General features: G+C 43.8%; 1 protein-coding gene across 1 annotated transcript in view; it reads left to right on the top strand.

The window, feature by feature from the left end:
* ano8b (anoctamin 8b) overlaps positions 1-16,605 on the top strand; it is a 69,907-nt gene extending 53,302 nt beyond the window's left edge. The window contains exons 7-19 of the mRNA XM_034701521.1: positions 1,062-1,189; positions 1,315-1,476; positions 1,576-1,728; positions 1,876-2,002; positions 2,168-2,223; positions 2,309-2,383; positions 5,362-5,609; positions 5,979-6,138; positions 6,296-6,679; positions 8,638-8,829; positions 10,046-10,177; positions 10,579-10,689; positions 12,156-16,605. Coding sequence (XP_034557412.1) covers positions 1,062-1,189; positions 1,315-1,476; positions 1,576-1,728; positions 1,876-2,002; positions 2,168-2,223; positions 2,309-2,383; positions 5,362-5,609; positions 5,979-6,138; positions 6,296-6,679; positions 8,638-8,829; positions 10,046-10,177; positions 10,579-10,689; positions 12,156-12,914 — 2,687 coding nt within the window. The 3' untranslated portion in view covers positions 12,915-16,605. The remainder of the gene's footprint in view (positions 1-1,061; positions 1,190-1,314; positions 1,477-1,575; positions 1,729-1,875; positions 2,003-2,167; positions 2,224-2,308; positions 2,384-5,361; positions 5,610-5,978; positions 6,139-6,295; positions 6,680-8,637; positions 8,830-10,045; positions 10,178-10,578; positions 10,690-12,155) is intronic.
* Positions 16,606-18,329: the final 1,724 nt, after the last annotated feature.

Raw genomic sequence — 18,329 nt, 5'->3', positions numbered from 1 at the left:
TCTCTCTCTCTCTCTCTCTCTCTCTCTCTCTCTCTCTGTCTCTCTGTCTCTCTCTCTCTCTCTGTCTCTCTGTCTCTCTCTCTCTCTCTCTCTCTCTCTCTCTCTCTCTCTCTCTCTCTCTCTCTCTCTCTGTCTGTCTGTCTGTCTGTCTGTCTGTCTGTCTGTCTGTCTGTCTCTCTCTCTCTCTCTCACTCTCTCTCTCTCTCTCTCTCTCGTCGATTAAAAATCTTTATAATGATAATTATAATTTTTTTAAAGTGCTTTTCTCTGCTACTGAACCACAGAATGTTATTATAGCCCCTGAATGAAGGATTATCTTCCTATGATCAAACATAACATTTACAAATTAACTCATGCTAGCCCGGGTTAGCTGCTTTAGGAGCATGAGAGGTAATGTCTTTTATTGCAAGAACATTTACCTGATATTAATTCTTTTCATTTTCCACATTTAAATTAGAGATGGACATTACAAGCCGAAATACAATTCAATAATCACTCGCATCTATTTGGCGATTTTCTGTAATCTGTCCCGTTAAAGGTCTGCAGGGTGTATGTTTACATTTTACAGCCATGCTCACTCTTATTCCATTTCTCAATCTCTCACCACTATAAATGTGTTTACAGCGACTGTCACTAATATTTCTTCTTTTTCTGCCATTTAATACGTCAACATTCTTCTTCTTCTGTTACGTAATGCAGTTAGCAAACAGCTTTAAGACGCTCTATCGCCACCGTCTGGCGGGGATGCCGTATTACAACCGGGCACCGGTTAAAACTATGAAAATGTGTCCTTTTTAATGAGATAATATTCAAATTAACTCTTTGAATTTTAATAAGTGAACGAACATTCAAGCATTTGAAAATCATGTCCCATCCCTAATTTAAATCGATGTAATACGTTTCAAGAGCCAGATTAAGGTTTGGATTCTGACAGAAAACAGGAATTATTTTAGAGAAACCCCACATGACAAGTGTTTTGACTCAGTGTGAATCTCTCACTTTGCTTGTAACAACTTTGTTGCAATGCTCCTCTAATTCACAACTTCCCCTGGTGTTTACAGACGATATCTGCGACTACTTTGGGGTGAAGATTGCGATGTATTTTGCTTGGCTGGGATTTTACACCACCTCCATGTTGTATCCTGCTGTGATCGGCTTTGTGCTGTGGATGCTCACCGAGTCGGATCAGGTGAGGAGAGGAGCTCTCGTAGTCTCAAACTGCTTGTAGGGATCCTCACCTGATCATTGTCTTAAATGTGTGTTTGTTTGTTTGTTTGTTTGTTTGTTTGTTTGTTTGTTTGTTTGCTGTATCAGACGAGCAGGGACATCTGCTGTGTGGTGTTTGCGCTGTTCAACGTGGTGTGGGCCACTCTGTTCCTGGAGCGATGGAAGAGGAGGGGGGCCGAGCTGGCGTACAAGTGGGGAACTCTGGACATGCCGTCTGAAGCCCTGGAGGAACCACGGCCTCAGTTCAGGGTGAGAAGACGAGAACAAAACAACTCTGACTCCCTCCATCTTTCCCACCTCTTACAAACTTCTCTCCCTCTCTCTCTCTCCCTCTCTCTCTCTCTGCAGGGTGTGAAGCGCTGCAGTCCCATAACAGGATGTGAGGAGTTCTACTATCCTCCGTGGCGGAGGCGTGTGTTCAGGTGGCTGGTCAGCCTGCCCATCTGTATCCTCTGTCTCTGTTTTGTCTTCCTGGTCATGCTCATCTGCTTTGAGCTGCAGGTCAGTCATCTCCCGGCGTCTGTTGCCGCAGTAATAAGCAGTGAAAATCTGAATGTTTCCTCTGCTTCACAGTGTTTGTGTGACAGTTAGCACAGCTGCTCGTGTGTTTTCTCTCTGAGATGACGAGCTGCCAATGTGTCTCTGCAGGAGTTTGTGATGGGGATCAAGGAAATGCCTCGGCTGGCTCGCTTCATCCCCAAAATCATGCTCGCTATCACTGTGACTGCATGTGACGAGGTGTACAGGAAAATCGCCTGCTGGCTTAATGACATGGGTGAGGATCCAGATCTTTCTTCAAATCTTCATCACAGTCAGAGTCAGAGCCGAGTGTGTCTCATGGAGGCTTCATTAAACCACTTTCAGCTCAGATCGTTGAACACGTTGATCATGAGCGGCTCTGTTTCTTCTACTTAGTCTCGTTCTTATGTCTTTCCCTTAGAAAACTATAGACTCCAGAGTGCCTATGAGAAAAATCTCATCATCAAAATGGTTCTAGTGAGTGTTTTTCCATCACATGATTTCAAAACTACGATGTGATTTAGCAGCACCGTATCTAAACATCCTTTTTTTTTTCTTGCAGTTTCAGTTTGTAAATTCTTATCTCAGCCTTTTTTACATTGGATTCTACCTCAAAGACATGGAGCGGCTCAAGGAGGTGAGGACTATCTCAATCCCAGCTCTTATAATCTCCGTCACGCATTAGATTTAGCATCTCATTCGGCCTCCATCATCCATCATCCATCATCCATCGTTTGTTGCCAACTCCCATCCTGAAACGCTTTGCTCTCTCTTGCTTGCATGCAATGTTTACCATAACCGCTCCAATCCTCACATCCACCCGTTTGTCCGTCCGTGGAAGATGCTGCTGGTGTTGTCTCTGTTGAGGAGTCTGCAGCGGCAGATCCGGGTCAATGTGCTGCCTTCCCTCCTCTTCAGGATCCAGATGATTGTGGTCTCTGTTCCCTGGTTCTTCAGGGCTTTGCTCAGGTCCAAAGTATGATCCCTGCACATCTACTGTCTGATTGAGAGAGGTGTTAACTCTGCTTGCTCCATACTATTTGAGACATGAACTTGGACAGTGGGCTTTTGTGTTGCTCCTTGTTTCAGAGACTTGTGACTTTTACTTGACAGAAATGACAGATTGCATTTGACTAAGAAAGAGAACAAAGAATGTCTGATTGTTGGGATGAGAAGTGTTTTATTCCTTCCTTTATTTCAACTTACACCCTGCTAATTGTTTTTTGACATGGCTCTGTGGAGTGTGTTTGCTGTTTGTGGGAATCGTTTTTCTGATACATCTGTCAACCCTCGTACCTCAGTTTCTCACTCCGTCTGTCAGTTTCTGTTTCGCTCTCGGCCGGAGCGCCTCCTCAATCCTCCTTTCAAAACCTGTTAACATCACTTGACTTCATAGCTTCCCGTGTTTGATCACCAACCAGTGCATCCAAGTCTTTGAGAAATACTTGTGACAGCACGTTTAGCTCTTCTGTTTTCAAAACATCAGTTTCCTAAAAAACTGCTCTGCAAAAATAAAAATCCAGAATGATTGGTTTTATTGATTTTTATGTTAGCAACTAATAGCTGCCCACGAAGGAGAAATCATCCGGTGTTGTCGGCCTGACTCTAGCTGTGTCTGACTGTCAATCAATCTTTATTTATAAAGCACCAAATCCCAACAAATGTTACCTGAAGACTCTTTCCAAACAGAGCAGGTGTAGACCGTATTCTATGTTCTATTATTAACAAAGACCCAACATCAAGACAGGATCAGATCCAGTCCCATCTTACAGACAGGACTCAGTCTGATCTCATCTTAATCCACCATAAGCAGAGCACTTTGCAGCATTTAGCAAGTTACAGTGGCAAGGACAAACTTCCTTTAACAGGCAGAAACCTCCAGCAGGACTCATGTTAGACACACATCTGCTTAGACCGTGTTGGAGAGAGAGATAGAGGGAGATGAAGAGAGAGAGAGATGATAGTGGTGAGATGGATAGTAGTAGTTGTAGCAGCTGGAGTCTGGCACGTCCACAGCAGCAGAGATCCAGAGGAACCTACGAGACAAGGGAGCTCAGGAACTCCAGAAAGGTCTATGGTTAGTAACTTTAATGGGACAGGAAGAGTTAAAGTAAGTGACAGGCAGAGAGAGGAGAGAGAGGGAAAGACAGGATCCCAGTGTGGCAGTCTAAGCTTATAGCAGCATAACTAAGAGCTGGTCCAAGCCTGATCCAGCTCTAACTATAAGCTTTATCAAAAAGGAAAGTTTGAAGCCTACCCTTAAAAGTTGAGAGGGTGTCTGCCTCCTGGATCCTGACTGGTAGATGATTCCAAAGGAGAGGGGTAGTCTTTAGGTGCGACGAGCAGGCCTGGATGTTGGGAGCGTAGTCTTCTAGAGGGGTAATAGGGCACTATGAGCTCTTTAAGATATGAAGGTGTCTGACCATTAAGAGCTTTGTTGGTCAGAAGAAGGTAGATTTTATGGGGAGTCAGTCTAGAGAAACTAACAGTACTAGTCAGTACTCGAGCTGCAGCATTTTGGACTGTGACGCTCCTCTGTGTGGTTCTCTCTGTTATCAGGATCTCCCATCATAGACAGATATTAAAAATCAATCAGAGGCACAATATGTAGAGAAAAGTCTTGATGATTCTAAAGGCCCATGTCTGACTAAAGAATCTTAGAATATTTACGGTAGTGAAGCGATGGAGTTCAATGCGATATTCCTTCATGGGCCTCTGCAGTCCCTGACGGCGCCCCTGCAGTCCCTCCATGTCAGGATTTATTGTTGGTGTGTGCAGTTTGTGCAGTGGACACACATCAGCATTTTTATAATGGAAACAGTTCCTTTTATATGAAACCAATTGCAGATAGTAATATTTGCTGCTGTACTTGTTATTGAGCATACTGTCCTCTGGGCATTCATTACAATACTAAAGGCACACTCACCGTTTAGTTTGGAGTGTTAAAGGATGATTCTGCTTTATTACAACCCTGGCTCTGTTTCATAGTTTTGGCTAGCATTTAAATCATCTCTGAATACTTCAGCTGCCAGGTTTACTGATAGAGACGGTCCCTGAGGTTGTAAACATTAGCAAACAAAACAATTCCCTTTAGTTTTGAAGTCAAATTGAGAGCCAGAGCTCCAGAAAATAGACTGAAGCTGTGATAAAAACCTTAATTTTCCAGTTTCTGTTTTGAGTGAATTGCATTTGTTAGCAATGCATGAATTGTCCTGATTGGCCTGGAGTGTCCATGTTTACGAGCTATGCCTCTGGAATGTGGTTTGATGTGTTTGTATGGTGCATCCTCAGTGAATCAGTGCATCTGTAAAACCATGGGTGCACTTCTGGACGCAGCCCAATCAGTGATGAACAATTTAATGCACAGGAAATCATTCAGCAGTGCTAAATTTCATTTTGCAAACACAGTTATGTTATGATTGATCAGCTGCATTTGTGTCTGTTTGCTCCTTCAGCCTGTGTTCATGTCTTTCTCCTGTTTCATCTCCATCTTTGCTTTTTTCCAGGGAAGCATTTCTTTTAAATGCTTTCATTATTTGTACGTCACACTAACATTATGCTCACCCTTGTGGCAGCCAACTCAGTCATGTTTTTTCCCCCCTGTGTCGTTGTCAGATGCTGGCCACTCTGCTCATCATCCGACAGTTCCTTCAAAACGTGAAGGAGGTGCTGCAGCCTTACCTGTACGAGCGCCACAAGCTGGGCGAGCTCACCCTGCGAGCGGTGTGGGACCTTCTGCTCTCCGTGCTGCTCAAATACGCCCGGCTGGCAGCTGGAAAAGCCCAGATCTCCCCGACAGACCAGACCGTTCCGGGGCCGGGTCTGAGGGGCACCAGGCCTGGACTTGGGCCATCAGACAGAAGGTCAAGATCATTCTTTAAACTTAAGATTCAGACTTAAAGCATGCAGGATTCCTAAAATGGAGATTTGGATGTTAAAAATCCTTCATCAACAGAAGAAACTGACACTTTCTCTCTAAAGATAAGTGAGAGGAAGAAGAGTGACATCCTGGGTTTACAGTTTTCATTTACACCAACACTCAAAGTCTTAGTCACTACAAACACACCAGCATGGCACTGAAGTAAAAGCCTCCTCATGTGCACTTGACATTGTCTGGGCGCTTCATGCAGTTATGATTCATGCCAGTCGGACACTGAGCTGCAGATAACACACACACACAGACACACACACACACTTGTCTGACGTCTGTCTGTCCCTTTAACCTCTCTCAGGGAGAAGAAGTGTTTGAACGGCGGATGCGGGGTGCCTGATGAAGAGGACGGAGGTGAGAGGGACGAGGCAGACAGTGGGAGGTTCAGCGAGGGGGAGACGGAGGAGGAGAGTCTGATCGACTGCGGTTTGAAGCTGAGGAAAGTCAGCTTCATAGAGAAGGTAAAAGCAGTGTGATGATGTACGTTAATGAGGGGCTAATTTACCTCTGATGATGTTACCTTAAGAAGGTTATGTTAATATAGCAACAACAGTTTGGTACTTATAGTAGTATTAGAGTCCTTTTAGTTTCTGATCTTGTGATTTTGTTGTTGTTCAGGTGGACAGAAGGCCGATCTGCAGCGGATCCCACATGGAGAACAGTTTCCTGGAGGAGGGGAGCCCCACCATGGTGGAAAAAGGAATGGACCCTGCCTCTGTGTTTGAATTATGCGACGATGACGACGATAACGGCATCCATGATGTGAAGGAGGCGGGCGGGGGAGGGACAGGTGCAGCTGAGGGAATGATTGCTGGTGCTGCAGCCGCCCCGCTGCCTGCTGGATCTGAGAGCAGCACATCACTGCGACACAGACGCAGAGGCAGGAGTGTTGAGAGACCCGAGCTGAAGACAAAAAGAGAGTCGTGGATGGACCCCCCTGAGGAGAGAGAGAGCAACACGCTCGCTCAGGCCGAGATGGAGAGCTGCATGCAGAGTTATGCTGTAAGACAGACCGGAAATTAAACTTTACTGAAACTCTGCGTGAGGCCTTAGAAGCAATTTAGAACGATTATAAGTAATGGGTGTGTTAGCACTTTATTAATCACCTCTGCTGTGGAGATTCAGGAAGTGCAAAGTCAGGCAAGAATGAGCAAGAAGTTGATAACGGGCGAAAGTTTTCTAAAAAACTCGAGTTTAATCAGAATAATCTCTCAATCTCTCTGAGCTGTTAGAGTCATTAGCCAGCTGGAGGGTCTCTGTGTTGTGTAGTGGCAGGTTGAAAATAGCAGGATGTGCACAATGACTGTTTTTAAAACATTTTTACAGTTCTTGAACTTAAAACTTGACTGAGCTCATGCTCAAGACTGAGAATTAGCACAAAAACTAACAACAGTAGGTAAAAATGTGCAAATATATAAAATTACTACAGTCAAAGTGATAACATTGAATTGATTTTAATTGCTAAAAAACACTGAAAGTAAAGTTAAAAAAATTAACCGATGCATTTAATAAAACAATGAAATTAAAAAAAAATGTGCAAAGCTATAGTGAGAATACAAGCATAAATTAAATAAATACAACCTTGCATTGATGTAAAACAACTGATATGTGTGTGAATAAAGCAGATAAGTCAGCTGACATGTCAGCCAGAAGAGCTGCAGGGAGATTAATATCCTGTCTTTCAAAAAAAAGCTGAATTTAAAACACTAGTGTGATACTTTTCCTGAAATCTAAGTGATTTGGAAAGCAGTAGGTGACTCATGCTGTTCTCCCTGATTGATGTCAGTTTCCTTGACTCAGATTTAATCGTTACTGAATGCAAAAGGAAAGAAAAACATTACAGTAACACGTAAAGTTTGTCATTGACTTAAAACAACGATCATGAGGAGTATTTACAGGTTGTTGTCAGTTTGGTTTCATTTAGAATAGAAAGAGAACATATCGTTGCTGATGTCCTCTTGTGTTTGTGAAGGTAAAATGTGTTTTGGAGCTGACCCTTGACCTTAGCGGTGCATGCACTGTGTGTAGTATTTTGGTGGCGAGACAGCTGTTAGGTAGTTGTGTGTATTTTCTGATTTTACCCTCACCTGAGTGGTAATAAATGTCCATTAACATGAAAAAAATGTAGTGTTTATTATAGTTAACAGCTGTCGGGCAGAAACCTTGCATCTCCATGTTTAATAATGTTATTTCTTTACATCAATCAATCGATCAGACTTTATTTATAAAGTGCTTTTCATACAATGACATTGAGACACAAACTGCTGTACATAAAAACAGTTTATAATTATAATAAAGGATATATGAAAATGAAAATAAAAAGACCCCCCATCCTAATCCCAACCCCAGCCCTGACCCCAAACCCACCCCACAATCCTAAGGTTAAGAACACAATATATGCAACAATAATAATAACATTGAAAAGAAAATAACTAAATAAGAAGTTCCTGAACAAACTGAAGAAAAACTGTCATGATATCTTAATGAGGAAACACTGGAGGTAATGCTATTGATCAACCTTTATGTTTGTTAGTAGCCTTTTAAAAACACAACAGATAAAAGTATTAAAATAAAGCTTGTGGTTGGATCTTATGAAGTGTTTAATCATGTGAAAGTCCTTTTTTTAACTTCCTGGAAAGCAGTGATTTTGGAGATACAAGGTTTCTACCGGACAGTGAGGATATGTGAAATGCTGTCTATTTGAAGGTCAACATATACTGCATGTTGAGAACTGAGGGGCCCTTTACTGTCATTCTTCTCATTCTTAGGTCAGGTTTCAGCTCCATGAAACCTCACCAGTGTCCAACATGTGACTAGAAAAACACTGAACCATGTATCAGAAGGAGTAAACAACATTTTACAGCTAGACAAACATCTTGTATGATCTTTAGATGACAGAGAAGCAGTTTTATCTTGTAGCCCTCAGTCTGAAGTGTAATGCTGCTCTGTGTCTCTCTCAGGACACCTTCCAGGACTACCAGGAGATGTTCGTCCAGTTCGGCTACGTCGTGCTCTTCTCCTCAGCCTTCCCTCTGGCCGCCATGTGCGCTCTCATCAACAACATCATAGAGATCCGCAGTGATGCCTTCAAGCTCTGCACCGGTCTGCAGAGGCCGTTTGGACAGAGAGTGGAGAGCATCGGACAGTGGCAGGTCAGAAAAATACACACTCTGAACTTTAACACAGAGCATGCTGTCACGTAAAGACAGCAACGATTTAAAGGTGACATGTCACGCTTTTTTCATCAATATATATTGGTCTAAGAGGTCCCCAAAACATGTCTTTAAAGTTTATGCTCAAAAAAACACTTTGAAATCAGATTTTGGTCTGCCTGAAAAACCCTCTTCTTCAGTCCTCCTCAGAACACTCTGTTTTCTCTCTGACCACGCCCCCTCAGGAAGTGGATGTGCCTCGGCTCTCCAGCACGTTGATCTAATGTTTACATGTTGGCTGAATATACACGGCTGCTCAGAGATCACGTTACTTCAACCCTCTGAATCTGATCCAGAATTTGATCCTGACGGAGAGGCGCCTGCAGCAGGACCTTTTCTGAAGGATTGGTCACAGATTTAGTGTTTCTTGTTGTTTTATTTATCAGTATGTAGACGTGTGTCTTGGTACACAGCTACGAACATGTAGCTATGTGGCTATGCTAACTAGCGCTAGCACTTATCCATGATAAATAAAAATCATCCACTAGATCTTCAAATCTGCAGACGTTGGGAGTAAAACTGACCTCTGCCAGAAAGGCAGCGGGACCTTTCTGAAGGATTGGTCACAGATTTTGTGTTTCTTGTTGTTTTATTTGTCAGTATGTAGACGTGTGTCTTGGTACACAGCTACAGCTACGACATGTAGCTATGCTAACTAGCGCTAGCACTTATCCATGATAACTAAAAATCATCCACTAGATCTTCAAATCTGCAGACGTGGGGAGTAAAACCGACCTTTGTGTTTATTAAGACAGCCTACAACTAGCATGCCTCCCTCCTAAGCTCCTTGTTAGCACACATTTGTGCAGGTAATGAAAAACGGAGGAGGGATTCAGTATTATTTTATACAGTCTATGGGCTGAACAAGCTCCGAGCTCTGACTCCGTGACAGACCGGATATTGTTGTTACGTAACAAAAACACGGAAGTCTGAAACGGCTCGTTTCACACACATTTACAGAAAGGTGGAGAAATCAGAACAGGGGCAGGATGGATTTTTTTCATTCTCGGGGGGTTTGTAGACAGGGACACATATTTCAGGTAGAGAACCATTAAAAAGTCCATTTTGCATGATATGTCACCTTTAAAGATTATGAAATGCTGCAGTATGTGAGACACATCTTATAATGTAGGTAACCTTTGTTCCTCCTTCACAGACTGCGATGGAAGCCATGGGCCTCATTGCCATCATAGTGAACTGTTACCTGATTGGTCAGTGCGGTCAGCTGCAGCGTCTCTTCCCGTGGCTCAGCCCTGAAATGGCCATCATCTCCATTGTCATCCTGGAGGTAACTTCTCCTCACTCTAGCTGCTCCTTCTGAATTCCTGATGATCCCAGCGAGGTGGATTTATTGTGGATCACATAATGAGAGAAGTGCTACAAACTACTAGTTTACTCCTTCCTATGTTCTCCTTCCTGTAAAGACCTTTAAGGGTTATATTCTTCAATGATACTGCTCAGAGTCAAACATATCTGTAGACCAGCTCTGTCAGCCGTGTGCTGTGCTCCTGCCTATATTAAGAAAGAGGTAAACAGCCTGAAGCTCAGTCTTGGCCTGATAAAGGAGTCAGGCCTATCAGGAGGAGGCTTTCATGGCCCAGTTGATGTTGTGCAGTAAATTAGTTCAAGTTACGGAACATTAAAGAGCACTGATATTGTTCCTCTAATACCTCCTCTCTCCATCCGCAGCACTTTGCCATCCTCCTGAAGTACGTCATCCACGTGGCCATCCCTGATATTCCCACATGGGTCCAAGAGGAGATGGCCAAACTGGATTATCAGCGCAGGGAGGCCTTTAAGGTAACAGACGAGAGGATGAGAATGTTTGATTTTGTGTAGAGAAGGATCACAGTCACGTTTGAGCAGAGGATAAGTTTGAGCAAGCCTTTAAAAGACCAACTCATTATAGGCGTTTTTCAACCGGAGGGACTTTACCCCTGAACTACGTGCGTTTCGACCGGTGGAACTAGGGTCTAAATTTAGTTCAGGGATAGATAATCTCCCCCCTAAAAAGCCCCTGCTTTTCAAAGGTCCCAGGACTTTCAGGGGGCAGGGCCTGCAATGCTGAACGTGTCTGATTGGTAGATTAACCTGCAGTGTGTTTATTCCGCCCGCCGTCCACAATAACATCACACACATCTGTGATTCTCTTGATTTCTCTTTCTTTCATTAGTTTTTATTTGTTCTATCTTTTTTGTATGTGTGTGTACTTTTCAAAAGAAGAAGCTGTGATTCTCTTGATTTAGCAGCTTGGAACAGTAGTCTTCTCAGCCCACAGTGAATGCGTCTCTCCTGGTGTTCTGGTTTTAAAAGTGACCCTGTAAACTGGAGACCTTCAGCTGAATGTGTCAGTGTTTGTGGAGTTTACACAGCTGTTGAAACACAGAGGGAGTTTTAAGATTCAGTATCCTCATCAGATATTTAATGATCGTCTAAAGACGTCTATGAGGGATGCATCCAGCGGAAAGTCTCCAGTTAACAGGGTCGCAGTTTAAACCAAAACACCGGCCGATCTCTGCCACGGCTTTTTGAGTTCAAAAGGATTTTAAAGCTGTGTTGAAACGTCTTTGCTACTCGCGCTTATCTCCTCTCACGTGTTGATTCAGTGAATCCATCTGTGATGAAATATAGCACCATCTAAAACAGCGCCAGCTGAGTCTCTTCATGCTAACAGGCTAACTGTTGTGTTGCTCATAATGCTACCTGCCTGTCCGTCTGCTTCTATGGGGTCATCTGTGATGAATGGCATTCGTCTTTGTTTTACTGCCCTCTACTGGTCTGGTGGTGTAGTGCATTTATTTATTATTTCCTCTATATGTCACTGGACTGATTTGCACAATCTACCCGGGGGCTTCGGCCCCGCAGTCGAAACACAGACAACAATGGGGGCACAGGAACCTTTTAGTTCAGGGTAAAGTAGTTCTGGGGGCTAAAAGACCCCGGAACTCTTGGTCCAAATGCACCTTTAGTGCAAGACGGGCATAAGCGTCCGAATCAAGAGTACAGCTATCTGTGTTGTTGTAAATATGTTGTTCTGCATTACTGTTTCTTTCTTCATGGAGATAAATTGCTTGTTTTACACTCATGATGTTTCAGCAGTGACACTAAGGAAAACCAATTTGTAGAACCCAGCAAAGAGACGAGGAGCTGCAGTCCTAATGCAGGATTCATAGTCAGGGATTTGTTTGCTGCAGTATTGTAATGGTTTGCTGGGTTAGTGCTGATTGTAGTACACACATTGTGAGAATGTTTCCTGTCCTCTGCAGAAGCACGAGCGGCAGGCCCAGCAGCATTACCAGCAGCTGCAGAGGAGGAAGAGGGAGGAGGAGGAGCGGCAGAGGCAGGCGGAGCACATGGCCCGCAGGGAGAGGGAGCGGGACGAAGGCAAGGGCGACTCCTCCGGGGATCACCACCACGAGAAAAGTCACGGCAGTAAATCTCGCTCCGGGGGAGGAGGGGGCAGCGGGTCGGACAAACCCAAGAGGCCCAGCTCTCTGCTGGCAAACAACAACGTGATGAAGCTGAAGCAGATCATCCCGCTGCAGAGTAAGTTCTCCTCCAGTGGCGCCCGCTCCCCTCAGTCTCCCACCGGCAGCGAGCCCAAGCTGCCCGGCTTCCTGAGCTTCAAGTTCCTCAAATCCCCTGAGAATAAGAAGGAGGGTGCTGCTGCGGCTTCTTCTGCAGCCAACGCCGCAGCAGCTAACGCCACGGCGGCAGCATCGTCATCTTCATCTTCATCATCAGGTAGCAGCTCTCAGGAGCGTTCTCAGTCACCCAGCAAAGCCTTCAACCCTGGGAAACTGTTTAACTTTGGGAAGTCTGAGGCGGGGACGTGTGTGAACGGAGCCCCGCCGCCCAGATCAGCGGAGTCATCATCGTCATCGTCATTGTCACAGACTTCAGAGAGACAAGCTTCCAGGTCGGACCTGAACGGCGTTCCAGACGAGATCCCCTCGCCCGGAGGGGAGGGGGCAGAGAACGGACATTCAATAGACTTGGACTCCTCTGGGTCTAAAGTCCAGTAGCTCCACAGAGAACAAACCTGTGGTTGGTTTTATCTGAACTGAAGAGCAGGCGTTGTTACTGTGAGGGAAGGCCTGACCTACCTGCTGTGTGATCACAGGATCAGAGTAGAGGTTCTTGAAAGTGATGAGACATGATGTTTGGTTTGAGAGACGAGAGGCTTTGTGAGAAAGACATAAGCCCTCCTACCATGACAAAAAACACACACACACACACACACTCCCTAACACACACACACACACACATACAAATCCTTCCTTGTCTGCAATACAGAAAGAAATGCATGAGCTGCGTTTCTAATATTTTTAAGCCTTTAAAGCAGAGAGCTGTGTTTCTTGAGTTCTTCTAGTCATAAATTGTAAGCTTCTCGCCTCCCACTAAGACGTGACCGCGGAGGGGAAAGGGTTAAGAGAGCTCCGGTGGTGAGAGAGGATCTCAGACTGTACATGAAGTGAACAGCTGGGAGTGTTTTCTAGCTTTCTCAAAGTGATTATTGACGATGACGTTATTATTAGATACTGTCTTATTTTCAACTGTTGGGCCCTTCACTTTTATAATGAAGAGGAAAAAAAAGTCAAAAGCAATATCAATCAGTGTTTTAATTCTCCTTATGGATCATCACCCCCTGACCCTCCCCTCAGTAAGCATTCCTGATTTATCACCAGCTTTATTTTCAAAGCAGAGGTGACGTCTGAAATCTGGAACACTGCTCCCCGATCTGTCCGTAGCAAAAAAGTCAAGATTAACTTTGATTGATATCACGTCGCAGTATTCCCCCCCCAAGAGTGCAAACGGACTAGAGACTAGAAAAAGAAGGTAGACGTTGAGGTGATTCTGAGAAGCTGTGAGATTGTTGCGTGCTGTTCTCCATCCTTAACCGTAGAGCTCTATGTAAACACAGATGGTGCACCGCTCCACACACTCTAACCAGACTTGGCAACGGAGCGCAGAGTTAAAGAAGTTAACATTTGCACTGAACCCGTACGCCGTCGTGCATGGAGACACCAGCCTGCCTCACGACATTATGCAAAATCTGGATGAGTTTCTTTCCTCCTCTCGCTCAGCACACACTCACCTTCTTTCAACACCTGAGTGGACTCACCTATTATCACATCAGCTGCTCTTCATCTGTTGAGCTTCATACCTTTTTTTTTTTTACTGCATTGTGATACTGCAGCGCTTATGATGATCCTCTTTTAACCAAAGCAGTGTTGTTTCGGATAACACTCTTGACCCTAAATGTGCGTTTTATTTCTCATGCTTTTGTTTCTCATGCAAGCTTATGACAGAGTCCCACTTCTGCAGAGTCTCCAGGAGGTGGCGCCAGAGTTTCATCTGCATAGAGAGGTGTTGCTGTTGAACTCTTCTTTCTGGCTTTTTAATCCTAATCAGTGTTTAATCATCAGAAAGCAGCAGAAGCAGAGGATATAGTGTTTGGCTGCACAATTGTTCAACTCAAAAAAGCACCACAGGTTCTTCTACAGTAGAACGAGAACATAACATCAACTATGCACGTCCACGACATCACTCCTGGTGAGGTGTTTGGCAATAAGGCTGAGGTTTTGGAGCACCAATCCCATTGCATCATCCCTGCAGAACTCTATGCATCTTCTCCTTCTTTTATCCACATGTGTTCCTCTTTTCAGCTCCTTTATTCCTAGTTTAAGTAACATCATCTATCCCACTCATTTACCTCCTGCTTTGTGTTTACAGAATCTGTCCGGTGCAGAGTTGTTGACTGACATTTACAGTATCTCACAAAAGTGAGTACACCCCTCGCATTTCTGCACATATTTAATTATATCTTTTCATGGGACAATACTGGAGAAATGACACTATGATACAATGTAAAGTAGTCAGTGTACAGCTTGTATAACAGTGTAAATTTACTGTCCCCTCAAAATAACTCAACACACAGCCATCAATGTCTAAACCACAGACAACAAAAGTGATACACCCCTAAGTGAAAATGTCCAAATTGGGCCCAAAGTGTCAATATTTTGTGTGGCCACCATTATTTTCCAGCACTGTCTTAACTCTCTTGGGCATGGAGTTCACCAGAGCTTCACAGGTTGCCCCTGGAATCCTTTTCCACTCCTCCATGACGATATCACGGAGCTGGTGGATGTTAGAGACCTCGCGCTCCTCCACCTTCCGTTTGAGGAGGCCCCTCAGATGCTCAATAGGGTTTAGGTCTGGAGACATGCTTGGCCACTCCATCACCTTTACCCTCAGCTTCTTTAGCAAGGCAGGGGCCGTCTTGGAGGTGTGTTTGGGGTTGTTATCATGTTGGAGTACTGCCCTGTGGCCCAGTTTCTGAAGGGAGAGGATCATGCTCTGCTTCAGTATGTCACAGTACATGTTGGCATTCATGGTTCCCTTAATGAATTGTAGCTCCCCAGAGCCGGCAGCACTCATGCAGACCCAGACCATGACACTCCCACCACCATGCTTGACTGTAGGCAAGACACACTTGTATTTGTACTCCTCACCTGGTTGCCCCCTCACACGCTTGACACCATCTGAACCAAATAAGTTTACCTTGGTCTCATCAGACCACAAGACATGGTTCCAGTAAATGTCCTTAGTCTGTCTGTCTTTAGCAGATTGTTTGAGGACTTTCTTGTGCATCAGCTTTAGAGGAAATGTGAGGGGTGTTCTCACTTTTGTGAGATACTGTAGCTTCATGAGGGTTTCAGATTCTGCTGTCATATCTGTAACAACGTCTCACAAAGTAAAGACCACCTCTAAGTCAGAAGGATCAAGAAAGTATAGAAACTCTACTTCCACAGAGAGACTAAAAGATCTTACTGCAATAAGGATATCCGTTTGTCATCAGTCATTTTACTGTCATTCTGCAGGCCTTGCTTTTTTTAATATTTGGAAGCCATTGTCCCAGATAAATGTTAAATGAGAAGCGCAAGGCTGGTTGAAACGTAATAAGTGTATCAGTGTCAGAGGCCAACCACTTCAAAGATCAGCGGAGCAAAGTCTCATCAAAACAACTCTTCTCTAGCAGCATTTTGATTTCAGGGATGAGTGACGCCGTGACGCAATAGAGTCCATTCATCATCATTGAAGGAAATGAGTCGGCAGTTTCATTCCAGAGATAATGAAAGATAAAAAAAAAAGAAGAAGCGATGAAAGAAAGGAATCACAGTGTAGTTAGGTCAGTCCTCCATGTATGTAGTTCCTTTTTATTCAGGGATAACTCACAATACAACTTCATATACTGAAAAGGGATAGCATTAACCATTATCACTTCTTACATCCTCGCACTCTCTGCAGCAGTAACAGATTCTGCATGTAGTCCTAACGGGGGTCTTTAAATAAGCTAATTAAGGTTGAATTAAATCAGGCTTGCATAAAGGACAGCCGCTCAGACAGCTGAGACTCATCAGCCGTCTGTGATTCAGAGCGAGAGCAGCTCCTTGAAGGATTCGGGCTTATCCACACTTTACAAGCACCATCACTGTAACGTGAAAGCAGAGGGGGAAGAAAGGACCGTGTTTAGTGAATGTTCGGTCTTCTTCTGAGTGGATACGACGAGGAGGAGGTGAAACTCTCACCACAGCTACATTAAAAACCTGACCCTAACCTCAGAGTTTAAGATTTAAGACATCTTCATGGAAGCCTCACTTTACTGAACATCATACGTTCTTCCAATGTACCACTGTACAAAAAAAAAAAAAAGATCTTTTAAAGAGAAATACCGGGAAATGGGATTATTTATTTCGTTTAATTTATTTTGTCATATTTTTGTAAGACCTGAAAAATAGTTAATAAAACTATTCAAATGCATCTCACGTGTCATGACCTCTTCTTTTTCTTAGAGATAGAAAAAGGCTGCTGTGTTAGGGGAGTTTAACAGGGAAATATACAAAGCAAAGACAGATACCTGGCTGGAATACTATTGTTGGTATCAAAGAAAGCTATAACAAGAAAGTGGTGTAAGGAGGATCCGCCCCACTCAGAGAAACTGATTGGACATTGTGGAATAACTACACAATATGGAGAACTTTACACACAATTTAAGACTTCAACAATCTGCCTTCCAAGGAAAATGGAAAAAGTGGACTGACTTCCTCAAAAAGTCTGAGACTATTTTAACCCTAGAACACTAATGCTAAAATTAGTAACACCATCACTAATGCTGTTTTTTACCCTTTATAATATACCCAATAAAAAGTACTTGTCATCAAAATATATCAAAATGTGACAATACATGACAAATTAGAGTAGTGTTCTTTTATTTTCAACTGTGCCATGTCTAACAAAATGAAAATAATGTATCATGGGGGGACCTATAAAAAAATTCCAAAACCACTGAAATTTGGAATTCAAGAACAAAACAGAAAAATGATGAAACTGGAATCTTGGTGTTTGGTCCACCCATTCCTGGGACATTTGAGACTTCCCTGGTGAAGGCATAAGTCTCCTTGACGCACAAACAGCAGCAGGAGAGAGAAACAAAAAAGGGTGAAAATCACCCGAACACGTGCCTGTAGGAAAAAGCTGGTTCTGGAGTAGGGAAACACCCACGCCTTCAAAGAAGTCAAAGACGATGCTGAGGCTACTCATGGACCCATGACACAGACAAACTCAACAGAATGAAAATCATGTGAATGTGGTGCTCGGGTGAAAATCACCCGGCAATAGTGTTCTAGGGGTAAAAGGAGGCTAAACTGATTTTTGTTAACTGACACCAAAGTTTGTATAATGTGTTTATTTTGATGTAACCTCATCAAAAAAAGCAGATTAAATGTAAGTAAAATTAAAGCCACAAGCGGCGATGAACAGGCCCTCGCACAACTGCAACCACTGCCTCATGTGAGCCACCTCATGATGATTTGGTGAGATTTCGGGCATTTTCAAGTCCCCAAAAATCCATTTCATGTTTATGGCGAGACATGTGCGTTTGATGCAAAGCCTGAATGTCTGCCACGCTGACAATTTTAGTCTGAATGGTATGCCTTCGGTAGGCATTCATGGTTCCCTCAATGAACTGTAGCTCCCCAGTGCTGGCAGCACTCATGCAGACCAAGACCATGACACTCCCACCACCATGCTTGACTGTAGGCAAGACACACTTGTCTTTGTACTCCTCACCTGGTTGCTGCCACTTGACACCATCTGAACCAAATAAGTTTATCTTGGTCTCATCAGACCACAAGACATGGTTCCAGTAAATGTCCTTAGTCTGCTTGTCTTAAGCAGATTGTTTGCGGACTTTCTTGTGCATCATCTTTAGAAGAAATGTGAGGGGTGTACTCACTTTTGTGAGATACTGTAGCTTCATGAGCTGCATTCTTGGTATGCCTCTAACAACTTTGAATCCTCTGTCTTCTACAGAATGTGCGTGGGTTGGACTTGATCGGAGAAAAGGCCTAGGGCATGATCCCTTAAATACGTACCCT

This window comes from Notolabrus celidotus, chromosome 2, assembly GCF_009762535.1.
Source record: "Notolabrus celidotus isolate fNotCel1 chromosome 2, fNotCel1.pri, whole genome shotgun sequence".
NCBI lineage: Eukaryota > Metazoa > Chordata > Actinopteri > Labriformes > Labridae > Notolabrus > Notolabrus celidotus.
The sequence above is the reverse complement of the archived record's forward strand: the minus strand, read 5'-3'. Positions and strand labels throughout refer to the sequence as shown.